The following is a 23,942-nucleotide window of genomic DNA, read 5'->3' on the forward strand; positions in this document are numbered from 1 at the left end:
GGAATTATGTACCTTGAAATCTACAGTAAACATTTTGTTTATTTTTCATTTTCTTTTTGTTAATAATTTAAATATTTAGTGTTTGAGAATACTATATGAGATGTGCATATATATACTTATAAATTTATACACATACTTTTAAGAAATCTGAATGCTTAATTAATTGATCAATGCATGTTTTATTTGAGCAACTATTATATATACCTCACTATATTAAGTGTTGAATGTAAGACTTTGTTTTTAAAACAAAAATTAATTAAGTTGATATATAATACATTATTAAATTGAAATGGGGGCATCACATAAAGATATAATTGACAATAAAGACAGCACATTACAAATCGAAATCAGTATTTGAATGAAGTGCTGAGTTTTAAGGGAAAACATCCTTTTAAATGGCAGCTCAATCTCTAGTAGAAATAAAAATCAGGGGAAGAGTTTGGAAACATAGGTTTGAATACTAGCTCTGCCACTAATGAACTGTGGACTTTGAGCCTTTCTGTAATGTATTTAAATTGAGTCTCGGTTCCCACTAGGCGTGTTTTTAATATTTCATTTTGCTTTTTCTGTTCTATACTTTTATTGAGAGAATATTATTGATTCAAATAACCTTTTAAAATAAATTTAATAACTGTATTTATGTTTGGAAAAACTTATCCATTTTTTGTTGTTAGAAAGTGGAACTCCTCCCAAAGATGATTTTCTTCCATGTAAAATTAGTATTCCTTTGTTGCGCTCTGTGCTTTGAAATTTTTTACATTGGGAGAATAAATTTCAGTGGGAAGGTGAAATTTAAATATTTTAGTTTTGACTTTTTGCAAATTTAGATGTTTTGAATTTAAGCCCTTTATCCTTATTATTGCCTGCTTGATCTATTTTTCCAATCTTTGTTACAGTGTAGCTTAGAGCAAGATTCCAAAGATTGGAAAACCAAATTTAGTCACTGGTTGAAACGTAACTGGAAATGTTAGTCTTTGAGACCAGTTAAATCATGATATATGATCATTTTCCAGTTTGCATTTTCCTATCCAATCGTTAGTGTTCCTGAAGTTGTGATTTAGAAATGGTTCTAATTCTTAAAACAATGTGATGAAATAAGGCCCTGAATTTGAAAGTTAATTCTCAGTGACTATGTGTTTGTATTACTTCTGTGGTTTTAATTCTCTGGTTTAATGGCAGACAGATAATACAAGGAGAGTAAGGAGCCACTTAGCTCTTAAAGGAGGTAGGAGGAGTGGACGGAATGTCAATGCAAGGAACACTAGAAGTGTGTGACCTTATTCATTTCACTTGCCCCATACTGCAAGGTAGTGATGGTTGTAAAGTTATATCTGGATCTGGGTCGGCTCTGCAGTTTGAATATTGTCAGTTTGTGCTTGTTTATTTGAATTATATATGTGCCCTTAAACTTGCCAAATGCAACACTGATTCATAAGTATATGCTTTTGTTTGAAAACTATAGGTTTTTAAAGTCACAGTTGCTCCTTAAAATCCATATTTAATATCAGAATTGTGCACGAAGATGCATTCTCTAAATTAACTGGTGTTTTTCTTTGCTTTTTTTAAAAGCTAAGGGTGTCAGATATCCATATGTCTGTTAAAAGAAAACACACTAAATGAGAACAGTTACCCTCGTTTTAAATGATTGTGGTATACTGGCAAATTTGAACGTTTAAATACGAACAAAGTACAAGAATTGATTTTAAATTTAATATGATGTTTTAGAAATGCTGTGATCAAACTTATCTCTAAAAAATAACTGATGCCAAATGTTACAATTTGAGGGCTCTGCCTCCACCCAGTGGCACTACAGTGGTACTCCACTCTGCTGAGTTACAAAAGCATAATTTCTAGACCTGATAAACTGAAAAGTCTTGGCAACAGGAGGAGAGTCTAAGGTAGAATGAAGGCTCTTCACTGTTATATCCTTCTAAGCAGTTTAAATTTTTTTTTTTTTACCATAGGTATGTGTAAATTTTATAAGTTTGAAATAATGACAAGTAAGCATGCCTGTGGTATGTTAAGAACAAAGTAAGACCAAACATACAATAATATTGTCTATGTTTAATTACATATAAAGAAAAAACAGAACAAATAGCTTTGTGTGGGTAGTAGAATGGATGATAATTATTTTCTTATTGCTTTTTTTAGTGTCTTCTAAATGCTTTCCTAACGAGAATGTAATAGCAATTTATTTAAAATTTCTTATTATAAAGGCTTTCACATGTACTTTACTGAAAATAGTATGCCCAACTACCACAAAGATAAACAGATTTTTGCCTTATTTATTTATTTTTTATCTGAAACAAACCATGACAGATACAGCTAAACCAGTGGCCTCCTGTTCCCATTCTTCTGAAGTGAATCATTCTAAAGCCTGTTATGCTTTTATTACATACATGCATATATATCCACAGCAATATATAGAATTGTTGTGTGTTTAAAAATTTACATAAATGCTATCAAACTGTATGTATTATTTTGCATTTCTTTTTGTTCAAAAGTATATTTCAAAAATTTTCCATGTTTATATATAGATGAATTACATTCACTGTAACTATGTAATATATGAGTTAACCACAATGTATCTATTTATTTATTGTATCAAAAAACAGACTTTATTCATGTTTCTGCTGACATCGATTCTTTCTACTTTTGTGCCCTTACAAACAATATGCAAAAAGCATCCTTACCTGTATCTCCTTGTGCTTAACTTGGAGAAACTTGTGTTTCTCTGCATAGACACCTACAAGTGGATTGCTGGGTGGGTCATTAGGAAGACACCTCTTAGTCATTGCTTAGTCATCGCTCAGTTGCTCTCAAAATGATTCTATCAGTTTATATACCCACTGTTTATACAAGTGCCTGTATCCTCACTGATACTTGGAATAATCCAGTTTGGTGTTTTTTTGCAACTTGAATGGGTGTGAAGTGATACCTCACTATTAATAAAAGTTGTATTTCCTCAATGACTGCTGAGGTTGAGTACCATTTCATTTAATGGCATTTGTCATTCAGGTTTCTTCCTCTCTGAGTTGCTTTTTCTTGCTGTGGAATCCCTCTAAGATTCCTTAGTGATTTGGAAGCACTGCTTTTATTTTCTGGTTATTTGAGGATTACAGATATCTTCTCCTAGGCTTTGGCTTCTTTAATGGCAGATTTATGTTTTTTATGGCTTTTCAAAAGGTGATAATATTATCGTTTGCTCTCCTAAAAGTTTTTTAAGTTTTTCTTTAATCCCTTAGTCCTTTAATCCACATGGAAGTTATTTTTGTTCATAGTGTGAGATCGGAATCTAAATATATCTTTTGATGTGTGGGTAAACAGTTGTCCCAGCCTCATTCCTGCTCTATCCCTGCTAACTTGTAATACCATTCTCTCTATAGATACACAAATGCTTCCAGCTCTGTATTTTGTTCTGTTGGCTCCACTCTGCTTTAGTTGCTATAGCCTTAGAGGAAGTATTGCTATTTGATAAAATGCAAATCTTCCTTTATTATTCAAATTCAGAATTCCTACCCTGGACCAAATATTCTTATGAATTTTAAGATCAGTTTATGAAATTCTATGGAAAGTTCCATTGGTTTTTAAAAACATTTCTTTGAATGAGTGGATTTATTTGGGGAGAATTATTGCTAATAAATTATATTTATTGAGGTCTTTTATATCTTTAAATAAAATGGGTAATTTATTTTCTCTGTGCAGGTCTTGCATTATTTTTTTAAAGATTAATTTCTAGGTACCTCAATAGCTTTTTCTGTCATGTATGTTACCTTTCTTAAAAAAATTATACTTCTGATTGTTTGCTGCTGATGAAGAAATGCTGTGGATTTTGGTTTGCTGACCTGTATCTAGATATGTTATTGAATTCCCTTATGAGAGTCTTTTGGGTTTTTTAGTGTGATTAATTTTTTTTTCCCAATCTTTGTTTACTTGTTTTTTAGATTTGTCTTTTCAGCATGTTTTTAAATGCTGATGGGAAGTACAGACGGAGAAGATGAAAATAAGGGCAAGGAAAGGAATAATCAGTAGAGTAAGGACTGTTGTAGATATCAGTAATCAGTAAGTGGAAGGAACAAAATGTATGAGCTAGAAAGAAAGAAGCATGCTCAGAATCTAAATGTCTGATGTCTTCTTGACTTGTAGTTTCAAAGATGGACCAGTTCTGAATGATGGCAAGACAAGGCATGAGAGTGGCTGGTAGAGTAGGGGTGAAGGTCAGGGGAGAATTGATGAAAACCCTGGCTAGTTAAGGTGTTGCATAGGTCGTGCATGTGACGTTGTTCATGTCGATGACAGGGTGGACGGACTGGTCAGAGAGAGAATGACTGGGAAATGGCCAGTGGAAGTGGAAGTGGAAGATTCATTCATGTTCCTTCATAGTGTGAGCTTCAGAAGGTGTATATTTTTATAAAAGGGTGTGGGGATAAGAGTTTGCAGACAATATTGGGGAGCGAGAAGGCCAACAACCTCAGTCCTGATGCTGTGGCATATGGATTGTGCAGGAATGAACAGCTTCAGCTTGAAAAGGTTGTTCTTGGGTGAGCTATGTTCCAGTTGAGGGAGAGAAATGGAATGCCCACTCGGTGAAGACATTGAGCATGAGGATGAGGATGCCGGGGTCTAGGCCGAGACTGGTAGCACATACAGGATGATCTAAAATTTGCATTTAGTTCCACAGTAGTCAGTGTTCAAGAAACAAGTTTTGGTCTTAGCTCTAACCAGCTGTGAGACTGTCTGGATAGTAGATAAATGATTTCCTTGATTTAAAACTACTTGAAATTCAAACAAGTTGTTATATTTCAAGAGATATCCATTGGTAAAACTCCAATATACTTTATACTGATAGTATTCCTTGTTTAATGTTAACAATCATAAAAAAGTTTATAGTAAAATACAAATTTCTTATAAATAGACTGTTGATTTTTAAATTTAAGGATTTATCATCTTAGGTAAATTTTTAAGCCTTTGTGGTTAGTAAATTTAGATTTTCTATTAGAACCTCGTGTGTTTATGTTCATTTCTGTTCATTTTTTATACCTGTTTTCTGTTACATTTTTATTGTTTGTTTCTTTCCTAGTATAGGTAGGTGGTAGAGAATGGTAATAATTGTATAGTGACTTCAGTAAGGGAGATTCAGTAGTGACATATTGGTGACACCAGTTCTCCTTGTGTATATTTGTAGTGACCACAAAGGGAGCGGTGGACTTCAGGGGCGTTCTTGTCTGTTTATGTTTTTCAGGGACGGTGGCCAAACCTCCCGGCTCGTTAGCCAGAAGCAGCAGCTTGTGCCGCTCCCGCCGCAGCATCGTGCCCGCCTCGCCGCAGGCCCCGCGCGCCCAGCCGCCGCCCGCTCACCCGGCGCACCCTCGCCACCCTCACCACCCCCAGCACGCGCAGCACTCGCTGCCTTCCCCCGACCCAGACATCCTGTCCGTGTCCAGCTGCCCAGCGCTTTATCGGAACGAAGAGGAGGAGGAGGCCATTTACTTCTCTGCTGAGAAGCAATGGTATTGGCGGGGAGTGGTCTACACCACGTCTTGGGGGCTGGCGGGGGGGGGGGGGGGAGGAGGCGTGCTGCATGGTATCAGTTTTCTATTGCTGCGTGACAAGTTACCCCAGACTTAGTGGCCTCAAACAAACCCATTTATTAACTCTCAGTTCTGTATGTCTGAAGTGCAAGCCTGGTGTGACTGGGTTTTCTGCATGGTCTCCCACGGCTGAACTCAAAGTGCTGGCTGGGCTTCCTTCTTACCCGGAGCTCAGGCTCCTCTTAGAGCCCATGTGGTGATAGGTCTGAGGTCCTGTGGCTGTGCCTGCTGTCAGCTGGGTGCCACTGTCAGCGCCTGAAGTCTGTGCGCTCTTCCTTGCCACGTGACCTCTGTCTTTGAAGCCAGCAGCAGAGAATTTCCCTTCTGTGAATCATTGCTTTGCTTCAAAACTCTGACTTCTACCTCTGATCTCTAGACTCAAATTTAAAAGGCTTAGCTGAATAAGAATCTCTATATTAAGATCAGCTAATTGGGGGCCTTAATTTTATCTGCAAAATTCACTCATAGCGGCACCTACATTTGTGTTTGATTGAGTAACTGGAATGAGGTGTATGTAACCAGGGATTAGGGTTTGGGGGACCATCTTAGAATTCTGCCTACCATGGACATGTAGATAGATATTTTGAGATAAAACTGCATAGAGGCCACTGGACTCAATTGACTCAGGTCTCAGAATACAAAGTTGTCATATGAACAGAGTTTCATATGTAGAATATAAAAGCATGAGCTTAAACATACTTGAACATAAAGAAACATTAAATGTGACTGAGTTTTTAAAGTATTTGTTGTCACTTACTGATTTATTCTGTTATGTGCTAGCATACAAGATTTAAGAAAATATCAGGAACTTAAAGGAGAAAATTATATTCATAACATTTATTTATTTTTACAAAGTGGGTATAGCAGCAGTGGATTCCAGCTTAACTGAAGGACACCAGTGCTACATGAGACCTGTTGCTTTGCCAGAGCTCTGTTTCTAAATCACATTTCTCTTTTGAAGCAGTATGGTATTTAGTGTTAGAAAAACTAGTGTTAGTTCCTGATTTTGCCACTAAGTAGCCATGTGGCCCCAAAGTCTTACTGTCCACACACGGGAATAGGCTGGATGCTGTCAGCGGTCCTTTGTAGCTCTCTATCCTGTGACTCTAGGTGACATTATCATTAAAAGTCATTTTCAATCCACAATTGTTTTATCAACTAGTAAAAGAAAACTTTGTGATTAGCAAGTGAGCACTGTGGCATATTCCTAAGGAGATAACCCAGGTTTTGTATCCTCATCGTAATTAGAAAATTTGATGCAGCACTTTGTGATTAGCTTTTTGTGTATCTTTGCAGTATAACCATAGTCACCTGCAGAATGGCGTTATTGACAAAACTGGTCTTGGGTGCCTTCTGGAAATTAGCAGGAAAACTCTAGAGCTGCACCAACAGAGCCTTTTGCAGTGATGGGGAACGTTCAGTCCTCATTTCAAATGGCAATGTCAAAAATTCACAGCTAGCTCATAAGTATGGGAAGAATTTAAATTCAGAAAATTTCCCCTCCTCTTCATTTTCAATATCTCAACTATTGCACCACCAGAATCCTTACAAAATAATAATATATTTACTTTTTACTGATTTTTATGTTCTATACATTATACACATATATGCTCATTTAAACCTCACCTTTGAGTTAAGTTGTCTTATACATGTGTTAAACTTAATTCAACTACATGTCACTGTGGAAGAGGACAAGAGATAGAAAAATAGCATAAATGATTAAGTTCAACATTCCAAAGAATAGAAAAGTGAAATTTTAAGTTGTACTATACCTATACTCCAAGTCTGATTATAGTTATGAAGAACCAATACTTTAGGTTATTATTTATTATGGAATTAAAATGTTAGAACTAGAAGTAACAATAGCAATTAATCAAATTCTCTTACCTTAACAGATAGAAAATTGAGATCTAGAGAAATGAGTGACTTGCTAAGGATTGTACAGCTGGTTAATGGCAGGACGAGGACAGGAATCTAGGTTTCCTGACTTAAATTAGTATTCTTTTCACATGTTGTTTAGAGTTTAGAAGCCAGGTTTTAAAATATTTTTAGCCTAGCTTAGAATTTCACATAGAAAGCAGCCAGGCCACATAGCAGAAAAGAAAGTAAATTCATAAAATTGTAACTAAATCAGCTTCTGACTTTGGAATCTGAACAGCTTCAGGGGAACAGCGATATATTCTATTCAGTTAATTGACATCCACTCCCAAAATGTTCCTATCAGTGTTTGATTTCTGAGCTGATCATTTCTTCATCCAAACTGCCTCTTGCCTTCTGTTAGCACTGCCCATTGTCAAATTATAAAAGTGATTGACAATTCCTGAGCACAGGCAGGTATATTATATGATTTATTTGTCCAGGAGATTCTGTACCCTTTGGGAACTTGTAGAGTAGTAAAGACAATCTTCACATACACATGTGAGTAAAGTACATAGAAGTGACAAAATAAGTTCAGCAATCTAATATATATCTGAAATATGATATTAACATAAAATACTTGAGAAAAGCAAATGCCAGACCTCCAATAGACATGCATATCAGTAATGTGAAAAATGGTAGTGATCATAGGCTGTTCCAGATGAGAGATCATTCAGTTTATTCATTCTGTAAAGATGGATTTGGTCCTTGCTATGTGCTGTGCACTTGCTAATCACTTGTGCTGCCAAGGCAAGTGAGATGAGGTCTGAGCCTAGTTCCAGCTGGTGGATTATGATCATATGTATACTTGCCTTTCTATTCTGCCTTCAGCAATGTTCCTTTTCCCACTTTATTTCTTTTGCCAGTTACTTTCTACCTTGACTCTACTTTTCATTTCTTAATCATTCCTTTCATGAATACAAAAGTGAATAAGATTAGACAGTAAAGTGAATAAGATGTGATCCCTGTTCTTCCAGATCTCATTCTATTCATCCATCCATCCATCCAACGCATTTTTATTAAATGACCATTGTGAGCTTGCCACCACTACTCTATTGTGGAAAATATAGAGATTAACAAGACACCCTGTCCTTATGTAGTCTCCTTTTTCTAGGGATACTGACTATAAACAAGTTACTATGAAATATCATATTAGGTACGGATAAGTTCTGGGATGATAAAGATGGGTAAAAGGAAAGAGAATGCGGCGTTAGATATGCTGGTTGGGGGCATCTCTGGGGACACGGCAGTGGCCTGAGCGCCATGCGGAGACAGGCAGGGGGACAGCAAGTGCAGAGCCCTGAGGGAGCCACCAGCGTTGGCTGTCGGGGGAATGAGGCACCACAGCGGAGTGAGGCAGGGCTAGGGTATGCAGCTAGAGAGCCAGGGACCAGATGTACGGGGCCTCGTAGGCTTTGGATCTTACTCTGACAGTATGAGGGAAAGCACTGGAAGGTTTTGAGCAAGTGAATGATGTGCTCTGTTTGAGTTTTTAAAAATCACCTTCATGGCTGTATAGAGACGTGTCTAAAGGAAAGAACAAGAATGGAAGCAGCAAAACCAGTTAGGAAGCTGTTGCAGTCATTTAGGTGAGTTCCAGGTGGTTCTGGAAGAGGGATGGTAGCAGTGGGGCAATAAGGAATGGCAGATTGAGGGATAGTTGAAGGAATGGTTGATAGCACTTACTATATGTTGGCTGTAGGGTTATGAACTTTATTTCTCTATGGTGCAGAAAGGGGGAAAACATTTGCGAAGGAATAACCCTGTGAGAATTTGAATGTCTACTTTTCAAAAACAGCATTATATAGTTGCCTCCCCCCACCACTCCCCCCTCCACTCCCATACTCTGCTGCACCTCAATTTCATGCACCCTTTTTTAAAATTGGCAGAACTTATATTTAGTCTAATTCCTTTATGTTTCTTCCTTCCTTATGAAGCTGTATTTCATCAAGTTAATGACCAAAATATTAAATAAAGGAAGAGGCAGTGACTAAAATTCATCTTTAAAATATATAATGTCAACTTGATTTAGAAAGAAATATAGTGTTGAAACAAAACATAAAAGTAGCTGAAATGGTAGCTGAATCATTTGTAAAATTTGAACATTTTAATTTTTCTGACAGAAAGTGTAACTTAAGTTCTCCTGTTTCTAAGATCTCATTATTATAGTTTATGTTAAAAATTAAACATTGAGTTTTGAGAACTATATTGTTTAAAGTAGTAATTTTCTAATTTTGTCAAAATGAGTATAGAGTTGCAGCATTTCCTTCTTTTGAATTTCAATAGATTAAACAATGAAAGATGTTTTAGTTAGAATGTATGCTAGTCCTCTTAAGAACAGATTGATTTAAAATTTTTAACCTTTGTCTCTCTCAGGGAAGTGCCAGACACAGCTTCAGAATGTGACTCCTTAAATTCTTCCATTGGAAGGAAACAGTCTCCTCCTTCAAGTCTTGAGATATACCAAACATTATCTCCTCGAAAGATATCAAGAGATGAGCTCTCCCTAGAGGATTCCTCCAGAGGAGATTCGCCCATCACTGTGGATGTCTCTCGGGGATCTCCCGATTGTGTAGGTCTGACAGAAACCAAGAGTATGATCTTCAGCCCTGCAAGCAAAGTGTACAACGGCATCCTGGAGAAATCCTGCAGTATGAACCAGCTTTCCAGTGGCATCCCGGTGCCCAAACCTCGCCACACGTCGTGTTCCTCAGCTGGCAATGACAGTAAACCAGTTCAGGAGGCCCCAAATGTTGCCAGGATAAGCAGCATCCCACATGACCTTTGTCATAATGGAGAGAAAAGCAAAAAGCCATCAAAAATCAAAAGCCTTTTTAAGAAGAAATCTAAGTGAACTGGCAGACTTGATGGAATCCCATTCAAGTGGCATCTGTAAACTTTTGTCTCCCTCCTTCCACTCTCTTTTTTTGTTTGTTTTAATTTTAGGAAGGTAACTCCATTGGGGCTTTCTGGACTGGATGCCATAGTGGAATGTCCTTAAGGGCAACTGTCTACTGTCTGCTTATTTAAATGACTATATAATCAATACATCAAGCCAGTTATTACTGAAAAATCATTAAGAGATGAGACAGTTTACAGTCATTTCTGCCTATTTATTTCTGCTTTGTTATTCGTGACATATATACAACATTTTGTTGGAAGCCACTATGGACTTACGAGCTTTAATGGACTAGTAAGCCAGCATGGGCTTGCAAACTTTCTTGTTTACCAGAGCATCTTCTTATCTTTCCACAGAGCTATTTACATCCTGGACTAAATAACTTAAGAGAAGTAAAACTAATTGCACTACTGTTTTCCAGACTGGAAAAGAAAATATCTGCAAGTGAAAATGTATAGAGTTTATAAAGTGACTATGGATAGGGGACTGTTTTCACTTTTAGATCAAAATGGGTTTTTAAGTAGAACCTAGGGTTTCTAATTGACTTGATTTCTGGAAATGAAAACCCACGCTTTTATTATGGGAAGCTTCTTTAAATGCATTTAATATTGTAAAGTTTCAAGTCCTGCTGTAAAGACCATGTTGTTTTGTTTTCCCCAGGGCTTTCACTGTGATTTACTGCATTGCAGGCTGTATGATAAAATACAAATAATTTAAAGAGAGAGGGCTCTTGATTCCTTATGCAAGTGGAAGAGTTGAAACTTGATTGAAGGACTTAAAACATTCACAAGCGTAAACTGAGGTGGGGGAGATATGGGGATTCAGGCACATGTTTACAGACTTTGAATAACTGCAAAGGATTTATGGTTTGTGAAAATTTGTACTGTGGAAAAGATAATAAATTGGAGACATTACTGTGTGGGATTGTGCTGATTTTTGTTGATAACACTCCACTAAAAACACTATATGTTTTTCTGGAGAGCTGTGTAAGCTGTCTTGTTGCTTAATTGCAATATAAGAAATAGTGATGTTTTGGAAGTAAGTTGTCAACAAATTTCTTTCTATTTTATATTGTTTGTCATATTTTTATGTAGTTTGAAATGTTTAAATGTTCTAATATCAAGATTAACAAATACAAATTTATGGTGCATTTAGATTGTGTTGTATTAATTTCCAAAGTTTGGTATTCATTAAACTGGTAGGCTGTATAAGGGTAGCTTTTGCTGTGAGAGTTAAATCCCATACAGCCACAAAGTACATTAACATCTGGAGAGTTTCTACTTATACACTTTTAAAAATTCAGTCATAAATGATCTGGTTAATGCAATGTGAATGGATGCTTGGGTGAACAACTAATACATATTAGCTAGAATGGTTTTTCAGCCTTATGGCTAGAATACATAATGCCTAACCCAGGGCTCTAGGTGAAAATGCTGCTAGAGCATTTTCTTTTGAGATTTGCTCAAAAAATGCTTTAATTATTAAGAATATGAAGAATTCTTCATATTCTATCATATTTATTCATATTCAATGAGGAATATGAATAAATATTAAGAATATAAAGAATTTCCTGATGTCTCCTATAAATTGTGATTGTTTATTCTCTTTAGTACTGTTGTTAAAAACTTGAATAACATTTATATGGGCTGATATTTATATATTTAGTAGACTGAGTGCTGTAAGGGCAGAAATTGATTGAAATGAACAGAGTTTTGGACTAATGATAAGGTAGGATAACCTGAAAGGTGGAGTCGAACACTAAAGGAGAGGAGATCTAAAGCTGTGTAGAAAGGGGGGAAAATGGTACATAAGGAATTGAAAAGGGTTCTGGAAAGTTTATTCAAAGTGAAGGGAAAGCCTTATCTTCTTTCTTTTTCTTACAACCAGACAGGAGTTCTTCCCTTTGAAAATTGCAAAAGTAGGGGGACTTTGTAGCTGGATAAGTAGGAAAGGGAAGAGCAGCTGGAGCTGGGAGTGGAGCTGGGAGGAGGAGCTGCCCACAGGGGGCTGTGATGGGACCAGCTGCAGGCTGGCACTCCTGCTGGGAGTGGGGGTGGGGCAGCGCGTTTCAAGTCAGGGAATGCACAGTTTGTGTTGAACTTCGCACACTTATTTATGAACAGATTCAACCAAGGGATATTTACTGCTTTATGTTGCTTGTAATATTTATTTTGCATTAATGCAATACTCTATACTTATTTGTAAATTCTAGAGAAAATAATTGCATTTTTGGAAAGCTACAATAATTTCTGTATCATATAATTTATATGTGAAAAGTTGGGCATTTCTATAAATTTTTAAAATTATCCATTTGTTACCTTATTTTAGCATTTTAAAATTATGGTGTTTTCTGGTTTTGAAAGTAGTGCCTTCTTTACTATAAAAAAGAAGGATTAATGATAGAAAAGTGTAAAAATGAAAGCAATAGCAAGCAGGTCAAATCCTACCCAAAATAATTGCTTTTAGTATTTTGGTATGTTTTATGCTATATCTTTTTTTACATATTGGTGTATATTTTACATAATTGAAATCATGCTATATATTCAATTTTATATCATGCTTTTTCACTTAATATATTATAAGCGTTTTTCCAACATCATTAAAAACTCTTCATGAACAACATTTTAATGACTGTATAATAATATGCCATTGTATGGATTTACCATAATCTTTAGCCATCATTCTGTCATTAAACATTTGGCTGTTTCTAAATTTCTGATATGTGGATTAATAGCATTAGCATTTTTTGAGCACTCTATATGCTAGGCACTGTTCTAAACTTTAATTTGTATTCTTATTTAATCTTTCACCAACTTCATAGGGTAGGTACTTTTTAAAAAAAACAAACATTTTACTGGTGAGGAAAGTGAGCCCAAAATGTCAATAATTGGCTGAAGGTCACATAGCTAGTAAGTGGTAGAGGCATGTTCTTAACTTCTAAATCATACTACATAAATTCTAGTCAACACTTTAATTTCTTAGGATATTGGCCAGGCATGGTGGCTCACACCTATAATCCCAGCACTTCGGGAGGCGAAGATCACTTGAGGCCAGGAGTTCATGACCAGCCTGGACAACATAGTGAGACCCTATCTCTACAAAAAGTAAAAATATTAGTTGTGTGCCTACAGTCCTTGCTACTTGGGAGGAGGGTTGTTTGAGCCCAGTAGTTTGAGGTTGCAATGAGCTATGATCATGCCACTGCACTCTAACCTGAACAACATAGCAAAACTCTGTCTCTAAAAATAAAAAAAAAAAATTAAGAAGTTCATATAAAAATATAAAGATTTTTTTTAGTTTACATTTTTATATCTAGGTACATGGTATGTATATATACACACACGTAGTCTCACATAGATACCTTGGTTATAAGTATTTTTAAGGTTTCTTATATAACCATGTTGCTACCCCCCAAAACTTGAGTGTGTTTGAGTGCCCTTTGACTTCACACCATCATTTCTGAATTACCATTTAGTTAAAACTTTGCAAATTTAATAGATAAATAATGTCTGGTAAGGGTAGAAAGTGTTTTCATGTTTTGTTTGTATTTTTCATTTCAGTGAATTGTCTATGTTTTTTGCCCAGTAAGTGCTTGGAGTCCTCCTGTTTTTCTAAGTCTTTTGCACATTTAGTCTTTCAAATGTAGCTATTCTTGTATTCTTCAGTTACCAACTGTGATTTTTTAAGTCATATATGTATTTTTTGTACTTATTTTAAAAATAAGTGAAAGAAAACCCAGGTTTAAGTTTTAGTCTTACTGATCTCCTGATTTTAGGTCTTGAATAGGAGAGTTTCACCTTGTTTATGTGGTTGTGATAGATTTTCCCAAAAAATTACAGCTAAGAGACAATATAGAATCTGCTTAATTCATTCAACAAATGTTTAATAGCCTACCACATTCCAAGCATTGTGATAAGTTCTGAAGGTATGAAGACAAAGATGACAAGTGCCTATTTTAAAGGAACTTGGTATCTAACTGGAGACAGAGCAGACAAAGTCCCTGTACTGAGTGGACTGATAGAAATGGAAGCTGAACATGGGAAGTGGGGGCTAATGGGGAGAGGCATTATATAGCTCAAAAGTATTTATTAAATCAAAGATAATTTAATGGTGCTATTTTGTTGAGGACATGGAGAGATTGGTGTGTCAGAAACATAATAGGACCAAAGGCAAGTTAGTTTTAGGGCTTCTACTAACTAGTCCAGCAAATGAGCTTGCAGTCACTGGGGTTCTCGCACGACACTTGGTAATAGCTGTGGGGCTGCTTATCTTGGTGCAATCTCGTGTGGGCCTGGATAGCTCCGATGAACACATTCACTGCCATGAGAGTCCTATTTAACTCACTCTAGTTTTTACCCCGGGGCCACATGAAGCATATATAAAATCTTACTTGTTCCTGTTCTCATTGTTACAATTAATATTGACAATTTAATTCTAAAAACATAGATTAAAAGAATAGAAGTCAATAAATTTTGTTTTTATGTTTACCTTTAAATTACACTCGAAGTTTTTATTCTATTTTTGTAATAAAACACTGGCCCCAAGGAAAAGTTTCTGGATTTTTTGTGTGGCAGTCAATGTGTTAAAGACTGTTTCGCTTCCACATCCCCAGCCCTTTCAGATGTGTCGGGAAGGCCTGATCCGATCATGGATCAATCAACTGATGTCGAGTGGGGTTCAGGCCAAGTGTCAGGATTTAACCTCAGTTCCGTGATTGGGCTTTCCTGGACTTATCTACAGTCTGCGAAGTGGCTTTCCAAGAGTCCTCTCTCTCTCAGTGTTTCTTTTAGGTCCAGATAGGACATTGTAGGGAGGCCTCAGGCCAGATCTTGATTTCCTGTCAGTGGGACTGGGACTGAGGCTGCAGCCTCACATCCTCTCCCGAGTTACAGTTGTGGCGGCCAGAGTCTCCAGCATCCAGATGATGCAGCTTTTACTAGACACGTCACAATGTCTCCATCAGCCTCCAAAAGTGAAAGCTGAGGGGGAGCGGTGAGCTGAAGGTAGGGCAGGCGGCTCACCTGCACCTGTGAGAGCAGCTCTGCCCCAGGGCGTCACGGTGGCTCAGCCACTCCAGGTCAACAGCCCTGGAAGCAGCAGCTGAGCTTCCTTCCGCTTCCTGTATTTCTGCCCACTGTGCCCTGGGAGGTTCTAGTTCCCTATGTATGTCGGACTCTAAGAAATCTTGCCGGGGTCAAAATCGTTCTTCATCTTTTGCTTCAGATTTACTGATTTTAGTTTCAAATATTTGTGTCGCATAGCAGCCATCCAGTGTTGCAGTCCCCATTCTTAAGAATATCCCGTGTGCACTCCTAAGCACCACTTCTTCAGTCGAAGCATCTTAGCTCTAAAATATCCTCATAGGCTCATTTTCCCATATGTGAGAATGTTACATGCTGAAATCCTCTTACAAACCTCTAGCCCCTAAGATGTGGCGACACTGGATTCTAGCAAAATTTAAGGTCCCCAGCACTAAAGGACTGGAAAAGGTTTCCAGAATAAGAATGTGGCATTTTTCTTTGATTCTTCTCCATGAAATAGCTTTCTATTAACATTCAAGACGTGCATCTGTAGGCGTAAAGTACAGTGACAAGAAATTAAAGGGGGTTGCATGAAGGGATAACGTGAAGCCTGGGTGTGACAGCTGCTGTACCAGGGGTTGCTTTTGATCTTAAACTAAAGGTAAGAGAATGAACCTGGGAACAGGACTGGGCATGGAACTTTGGGAGGGTAGGGAAGCAGAAAGGAGGGGAAAGTGCATTTGTTGTGAATGTACCAAATCCCTGCAGTCTCAGCCAATGCCTCACTTCTCTACCCAGTGCCCTGGGGCCTTGCTGCCTTAGTTTCTCATTTTGTTATCTTCAAAAGGCTAGCTGAACCCATCCTTACCCCAGTTCTTCCTTTTTTTTGGTTGGTAAGATTTCTAAGTTGCACAGTGGATTTTCTCTGATTAAAACATTTTCTATGGCTTTCATTGCATGTAGGATAAAATATAAGAGAGACCAGAGGGTTCCTTAATGTTGTGGGCCCTGCTTACTCCTCCAGCCTTATGACTTGCCATTTATGGACATAACCTAACCAGTCACACAGAACTTCGTGCAATTTCTGGAATGAGCCAAGTTGCTCCCTACCCACCTCCCTCAGTGTGCACTGGCTGCTGCTTTTGCCTAGAATGTCCTCTCCCATCTTGGGCCATCAGCTCTAAACCTTTAGCTCAGATAGCTCTAAGAAGCCTTCCAATAATACCCTCCATCTGGGTGAGATACCACTTCTTTGAATGCCTGTAATTTTCGGTGTTTATCACAGCACTTATAATGACTTGTTTATCTGTTTGCCCAATAGACTAAACTACCTAAGTGCTAGGACCTTGCTTTACTTACTTTTGAGCTCCCTAGAACTGGCATGTTAGGCACTGAATACATTACTTGCCTGACGGGTGAATAAATGGCTGGCAGACGCTATTGCTGCCTGTGAGCTCCAGTTTCTTAGGGGCCTTCACAAAAATCATGAATAGAAAACAGTTCAAGAGTTATTGCCCAATGCAAGTGATCACTGTACACTGCATTTTCATTGTCTTTTGTGGGGACTCCAAGAAAGGATCAGGTCAAAATGGCAGAGTGACTATTACATTTTCTTGGAGAAGCATATTTTTAGAGCTGGACTCAGTGATGAGTGGTGTCTGGACAGGCCTAACAGGAGGAACACATTCTTCCCTTTCAGGATTTTGCTCAGTAAAGTTACTTAGCCTCTGCAGTCCTGGTCTCTACTCCCTCTCCTGAACTCAGCGTTTAATGGAGATACTACATATGTGGCAATTAATGTGACTTATTGTATTATTCGATCTTGTTTTAATAATTATACAGTGAGAGAATGCAATGTGCTGGGGCAAGGCCAACAGCAACAAGAGAAGCGTAGTCCTTACCTAGTTTGTTGAACAAATCCATAAATAATTGTCTTAATCACCACGCCTGTTACTAGTGGTGTGAGGAAGAAGTTGCGGGGCTGTGAGACTCTCTTAGAGCAGGTCTACCTGGAAGGCAGGGCAGGCTTTGCCGGGGAAGTGGCATCAGAGCTGAGGGGAGGGAGGAGGGGAGAGCCGGGGCACAGATCTGACGTCATCCAGCGGCACAACACGGAAAGCAGCTCGGCCCTGGAAGGTTAGGGGCTCACGCCTCCAGCAGAGGGCGGTCCAGGTGGCACAGGGGCTCTGAGACGACGCGGAGCCCGGTGTCCAGGCCTCCCCCTCATCCGTCCCAGCTTGCCGCGCGGCCCCGGGGAACGCCGGCATCCCGCTCACACGCCAGGCAGGAGGCAGAGGGGCAAAGGCCAGACGGTGTGTGCCAGTCGGTGCCACTCCCCGCAAAGAGCTTTTCCGGAAGCCTCGCCCGGCAGCCTCTCCTCAGCCGGCTGGCCGGAGCCGTGCCTCCGAGCGTCCGGGGCGGAGAGCGGGGCTGCCGCGGGCCCGCGGGCATCTGCGGGCGTCTGGTAGCTGCCGCCCAGACACGCCCGGCCCGGCTGTGCTGGTAGAAAGACGAGGGGAGCGGATGTTGAGTAAAGAGTTACAAATGTCTGCGACAAGGACAAGCTGAGTTCTCATGTGTGGCTCTACTTGGGAACTCTGCTCCCTCATGTGTGTGAGAGAGAGAGTATGTAGGGGGTGTCGTTGGACACCCACTTGCCTGACTTTGAGGTAAATTTTAACATATTTGAGTTTCTCCCAGGGGCCGGGAAACATTCTAGATGCTGAGAGCATAGCAGTGAACAACGCAAACCAAAAGCCCACGCTCGCGGGCCCGCACTCTGGTGAGGCCAACAGGGCTACCGAGCGCCCGACAGCGACGGCTGAGGTGGGGTGCGGACGCAAGCGAGGCGGTCAGGGAAGACGTGCGTTAAGAAGATGGGAGCGTTTGAGTTCTTCCGTGAAGGGAGTGAGGGGTGGCCGCGCACACACCTGGAAAAGGGCACCCCAGGCAGAGCGATTTGAAAAATAGGTGCAAAGGCCCTGGATTTTCCTTTGTAGTCCTGATGTACGAGGTCTGTGCAGAAAGCATGCAGCCACGTAATATGAAAAATAAAGACATTCATTGAAGAAGATACAAGAAACATTGTACGCAGGCCAATGACGCTCCAGCCTCCTACAAAGTAGGCACCTTGGGACCTCACACGGTTCTTCCAGCGTCTCTTAACCTAACCTGTAACACGTTCAGCATTCTCGGGTGTTCCTGTCGCAGGCCTTCCAGAACCTGGATCACTTTCGACAGATTCTCAGCCATCTTTGAAGCATTTGTGCCACGCTTTTATTTGCGCTGCACTCATTGCATCGTCCCCGAAAGAAAGCCTTCTGAATTATACACATAGTTTCCACGGGGGGGTTGATCAAGCTTAACACAAAATATGGCAGAGAGTCATTGCTCTACTTTCTCCGTCATTTTGAACGCGACGGCCACGCAGTGACACTGCTGACTGGCACAGTGAGGGCGTCATTGTTCACGCATGCGCACCCCCGTCCACGGGCCTTGGCTGCCGGGCCGCATCAGCGTCACGCAAACCGTCCTTGTTATCGTAACATGGCTGGACGCTTCTCAGACCTTGTGTGTGTGTTTCATGGATTCCCAATATAGATATATATATATTTTACATGGACATTGGTACAGTTTTACTGTCTGTAAAAGCGAAACTCTGTAGTGGTACCTGGTGCTTTCCTCACCCTTTGGAAAAAACAAAGAGCTCGAATGCACATCTCGATAAATTGTTAGGTGCTTTTCCCCACTTGCTCCCTCTCCTGAATCCTGCCTCCTCATCCTTTGGTGGTGGTGGTGGGGAGGGGGTCTCTGTGCTGTAGGAATTTTGAAAGTGGACTTTGGGGTCAGATAGCTCTGCGCGTGAGCCCTGACATTTCCCACCTGTGACCTTGGACAGATAACTTACCCGCGCAGAGCCTGTTTCCCCACCTGCAAAGTAGAAGCCACGCCTGCGCGCTACTGTCGCGTCACGTGCGTGCTGCGCGTGCAGGACCTACACAGTGCTCCAGCCCAGCAGGGGACTGTCCTGCGCCCTTCTCCCCTTCCTTGTGCTCTTCAGCCCCATGTGCCCTGGGTTGTCGGGGCAGAGGTCAAGTGCTGCTCCTACGAATGAAGACTTCTCACCAGTGTGGAGCCAAAGTCACGCTGATGCCCTTCAGGGAGGTCATCTTGACCAGCCTGTCCCCGCACCCTACACACAGGTTGAGATGAGACCCTTTTATTTCTCAAGTGGCAAATACCAGTGCTGCTGACACTGAAACCTTGTCATCATCTGGAACTTTCCACCTGCGGACTCATCTCCTTGTGCCTCTTTGGCCAAAATTGGCTACTCTTCCGGGTGCCGACTCCTGCGCTCAGCCCTCTCCTTTTCAGCCTTGTCACGGATCCTGCCTTCTCGGCATCACCCGTGTTTTCTGTGTCCGTCAGCCACAGCCTCACTTTCCTTTCCGTGTCGACCCACCGGAAATCCACAGTACATCACCACAGTCCCCCGTAGCGTCCTCCTCACTTCCCCGATTTCCCACCATAGATTAGTACGGCCAATTCCCTTTTCAGCTCTGACTCTGAGGATGTTCATCAGCTAGCTCCCTTTCCTGTTTCTGTCAGTGGCTGTTCAAATCCTTGTCATCACTTCTCTGCATCTACTCTACCACCAAACCTCACTCTGTAGCAGACTGCCTACTTGGTATAAACGTCTTCAAGTTCTTGCCCTTAACTTACTATACACACACACACACACACACACACACACACACACATAAACACATACACATCACTAGCCTTTCTTCCTTTCTTCACCATCCCAGGAAAAGTCAGTTATTTTTTTCTAAGCAAGAGTCATTCAGCCATTTGTGTTTTGAATGTTGTGCTGCCTTTGCTGGGATTTGATTCATTAGTTGTCTCATCTTTACTGTATCTTTAACATCTCTCTTTCCATGGCATTTTTTTTTGGCATTATGAAACAGGCTCAAATCTTTATCTTAAAAGAAAAAAAAAACACTTAACTCTGTCTTGCTTTCATATGTTACCTAAGCATCAAGGAAGATAGTCAATGACTATGTATCTAAATTTTTTAAGTGAACTTCTATCAAAGAATTATTAAACTCATTAATGAAGAAGCCAGCAGAATGGAAAAACTGATTTAAAAAAATGTAAAAGATTAGTATAATATAAGGTCATAGAAAGGATGGGGGAATAAGATAGCCAAATTACATACAAAATAAACTGTAACCTCTGTTGTAATATTTTCACATGCATCTCTCTAGGGATGGATTTCATTTTCCTTCCTATTGAACAAGGATGATTTATATTTTTACCAGTTTTCTACAATTAATATCTACCCTTAAAAAGTTGAAAGATATCCTAAATAGTAAATAGCAAGTTATAAAGCCACACCCTCCTTGGGAATCAGAAGAACTCTGGGCAGGCCTGCTACACAGTGTCCAACATGGCACTGAAAAGACATGTAGAAATTTCTTGCCCATTTGGAGGTTTTGGACACTTTTTCTAATAGCCATCCTTTGTGATCATAAATAATCCCTGAAGATTATTCTTGGTCACAAAAGCTGGTGTCGTTTTGTTCTGTTTCATTAACATTGGTGCAGCAAGAAGTGTTAATTAATACATATAAATTTCCTTGAAATATGGTCAGAAAATCCAGTGCCATATGGTATTAAGTAACTAATAAAGCCAAAAAATTAACCTCTGTCATGGGAACTCACTGTGAATCTAGTATTATATTTTTAATAGGATCTATTATTCAGGGAAGCTTTTTAATTGCTCTTATTCGTGCTCATGTTCTGAGGCTAGAAAACCCCAAGAAATTAATTTCCTCTAGTTTTGCCTAGAGTAACTGTAAATGTGGATGAATTTCTCTCTACCTTCCTGACCTCCCCCACACTGTCCCAATCTGGTAAGGTCCTTAGTCTGTCTGGAAATGATTCTCTCCTCCACCTAACAGTCTAGACCTGCCAAAGCCATAGAACAAATAGACTGGTCTCCTGGGAGGGCTCTGTGAGCTGTGGTTCCACATATTAAGTTCAACCCCTGTTCTCAATGTGGGGCTTGTCATACCTGATTAAATGAGATTAATTCCCATATGACACTTTAAGTATAGCTTTGGTTATACATTTGATTTTTCTGACTATATCCTGGTTAACAACAACAACAAGAGCCTCTCATTTACTCCTTGAAAAAACTACCTAGCTTTTAAAAGCAAAGAGACAAAACTATTTGTCCCTGGATTTTGAGGTGTTAATAACAACAAAACACTACTTAAATCATATTTCATTTTAGTATGCAAAAGCACAGTCTTAAACAGGGGTTGGCAAACTTTTTTGGTAAAGGGCCAGATACTAAATGTTTTCAGTTTTGTGGGCCGTGGGTCTCTGATATAACATTTGTGCCCAAATCTGCCATCGTAACATGCATGCAGCCAGAGATAATATGTAAACAATGGGCATACCGGGATTTGGCCTCTCATGGGCTGCATTTAACCTATCGGGAGAGAGATTTAGCCTATGGGCCATAGTTTAGTTGACCCCTGGTTTAAAGGTTAAGGATGGGTCAAGAAGAAAGAGAAAGGGCTTCATTATATGCCCCTAACAAAATAGAACATTAATAGTAACATCAATACACAATAAAGAAATTTTAAATATCAGGCCAGGCACATTGGCTCACACCTGTAATCCTATAGCACTCTGGGAGGCAGAGGCAGGAGGATTGTTTGAGCTCAGGAGCTTGAGACCAGCCTGAGCAAGAGCGAGATCCTGTCTCTACTAAAAATAGAAAGAAATTAGCTCAACAACTAAAAATATATAGAAAAAATTAACCGGGCACGATAGTGCTTGCCTGTAGTCCCAGCTACTCGGGAGGCTGAGGCAGGAGGATTGCTTGAGCCCAGGAGTTTGAGGTTGCTGTGAGCTAGGCTGATGCCATGGTACTCTAGCCAGGGCAACAGGGCCAGACTCTGTCTCAAAAATAAAATAAAATAAAATATCATAAAACAAATAACTAAATTGTATTCATTTTATCATTTCATTCAATCCTACGAAATTATTACTTGTTGCACTTGAGTCTACCTTCTGCTTTTACTAGAAATCCTGACTCACTCCCTTGCTACCACCTGCTATTGTCTAAATGGTGTAAGCTTGGAAGTCTACCCATGAGTCTATTATTTAAAGTATCAATAGGTAAAAGTACCTTGTCCTTTTCACTGAGGTTCTCAGGTCTTGGTTAAAAACCTACTTTTCAGCCTGTAGCTTATAAAAGAATCTTCAGTTAAGTATGGGAAAAGAGTCAGAAGTTGATGACAAGACTGAATGGTGGTGGTACTCTTTTTAATAGTAGTTGGCAATACTAGAATGGAAGAGAACAAAATCATTTATAAAGATGCAATGAGTAATTATTTTATAAGATTTGGATCAATGTTTCCCCTGAGAATAAAAACATATTACACACAGTGAGAACACTGACAGCTCTTTGGGACATTCATAAAATGTACAGTCTCAGGGGAAAAAAATTAACCCAGGGAAGGCTGAGCTCTGTCACTGGCCAGCTCTTTCCATTTAGCTCTCTACTCTGTCTTTACCCTTGACCCAATCTTTTGCCCTTTTATCAACTGTATGTTTTCTCTGAGAAAATTTTTCTCTCTTGATGTAAGATGAAGTGTCTTAGACTAACCATTTGTATTTTTATAAATCTTGCCTGTCCTCATAATCTGCCCCCTCTATAGCGCCACCCAGAGGTCCCAAAGTCACTAAAACCCAACCTATTTAAGGTGGAACTTTTTGGGGCTTCCATTTCTGGTCCCAATAGAGCAACTGGTCTGCCACAGGCGAATGTAAGACAGGTCTCTATATATGAGTAAATTAGCTTAAGGCACCGATAAACAAGTAATCCGAGACTGTGCTCCTTGAGATAAAGGAAATACACCAAGCAAGCAACATAATGACTCTGGTTCTCTGTCTGGAGAGTGGTTTGGACTTCAGTGCAGGTGGCGGAGCACAGGGTTCTCACGGGTCCTTCACTCAGGGCAAGGTGGCACATACTGAGGGTGTGCCTTCATGAGGCTTAGTAGAGTGGCTTCTGACTGTCTAGGCGTCGTGTGGTACTGTGAAACGTTAGAGTTTTGGCTGGTCCAGAATGGAACGTTCTCAATGAATACCTCAGGCATTGCAATGAGGCCTCATAAAGCCCACATGCTAGGAGTAAGGACAATACCCTAGAGTAGAGGTCAGGAAACTGCAGCCAAATCTGGCATGTGGCCTTATTTTTATACACCTTGCAAGCTAAAAATAATTTTTACATTTTAGAGGTAGTAGCAGCAGCATCAGGAGAAGGTGGAGGAAGAGGAAGAGGAGGAAAAGGAGATCAGGAAGAAGGAGACAGAAGCCATATTTGACTCACAAAAGCTAAAATATTTACTGCCTGGTCTTGTAAAGACAATGTTTGCCAACCCCTGCAGTAATGTCCTGGACTAGGAATACATATAAAACAGAACCACCCTACCAA

The 23,942-nt window shown here is 39.7% G+C and overlaps 1 protein-coding gene across 2 annotated transcripts in view; it reads left to right on the forward strand.

The window, feature by feature from the left end:
- Positions 1–11,326, forward strand: part of STIM2 (stromal interaction molecule 2) — a 135,086-nt gene extending 123,760 nt beyond the window's left edge. For both annotated transcript variants that reach the window (XM_012772886.2, XM_012772887.2), the window contains 2 exons: positions 5,243–5,510; positions 9,885–11,326. In XM_012772886.2, coding sequence (XP_012628340.1) covers positions 5,243–5,510; positions 9,885–10,362 — 746 coding nt within the window. In that variant the 3' untranslated portion in view covers positions 10,363–11,326. The remainder of the gene's footprint in view (positions 1–5,242; positions 5,511–9,884) is intronic.
- The last annotated feature ends 12,616 nt before the right edge of the window (positions 11,327–23,942 follow it).

The sequence above is a fragment of the Microcebus murinus genome, chromosome 3 (genome assembly GCF_040939455.1).
Source record: "Microcebus murinus isolate Inina chromosome 3, M.murinus_Inina_mat1.0, whole genome shotgun sequence".
NCBI classification, from domain to species: domain Eukaryota; kingdom Metazoa; phylum Chordata; class Mammalia; order Primates; family Cheirogaleidae; genus Microcebus; species Microcebus murinus.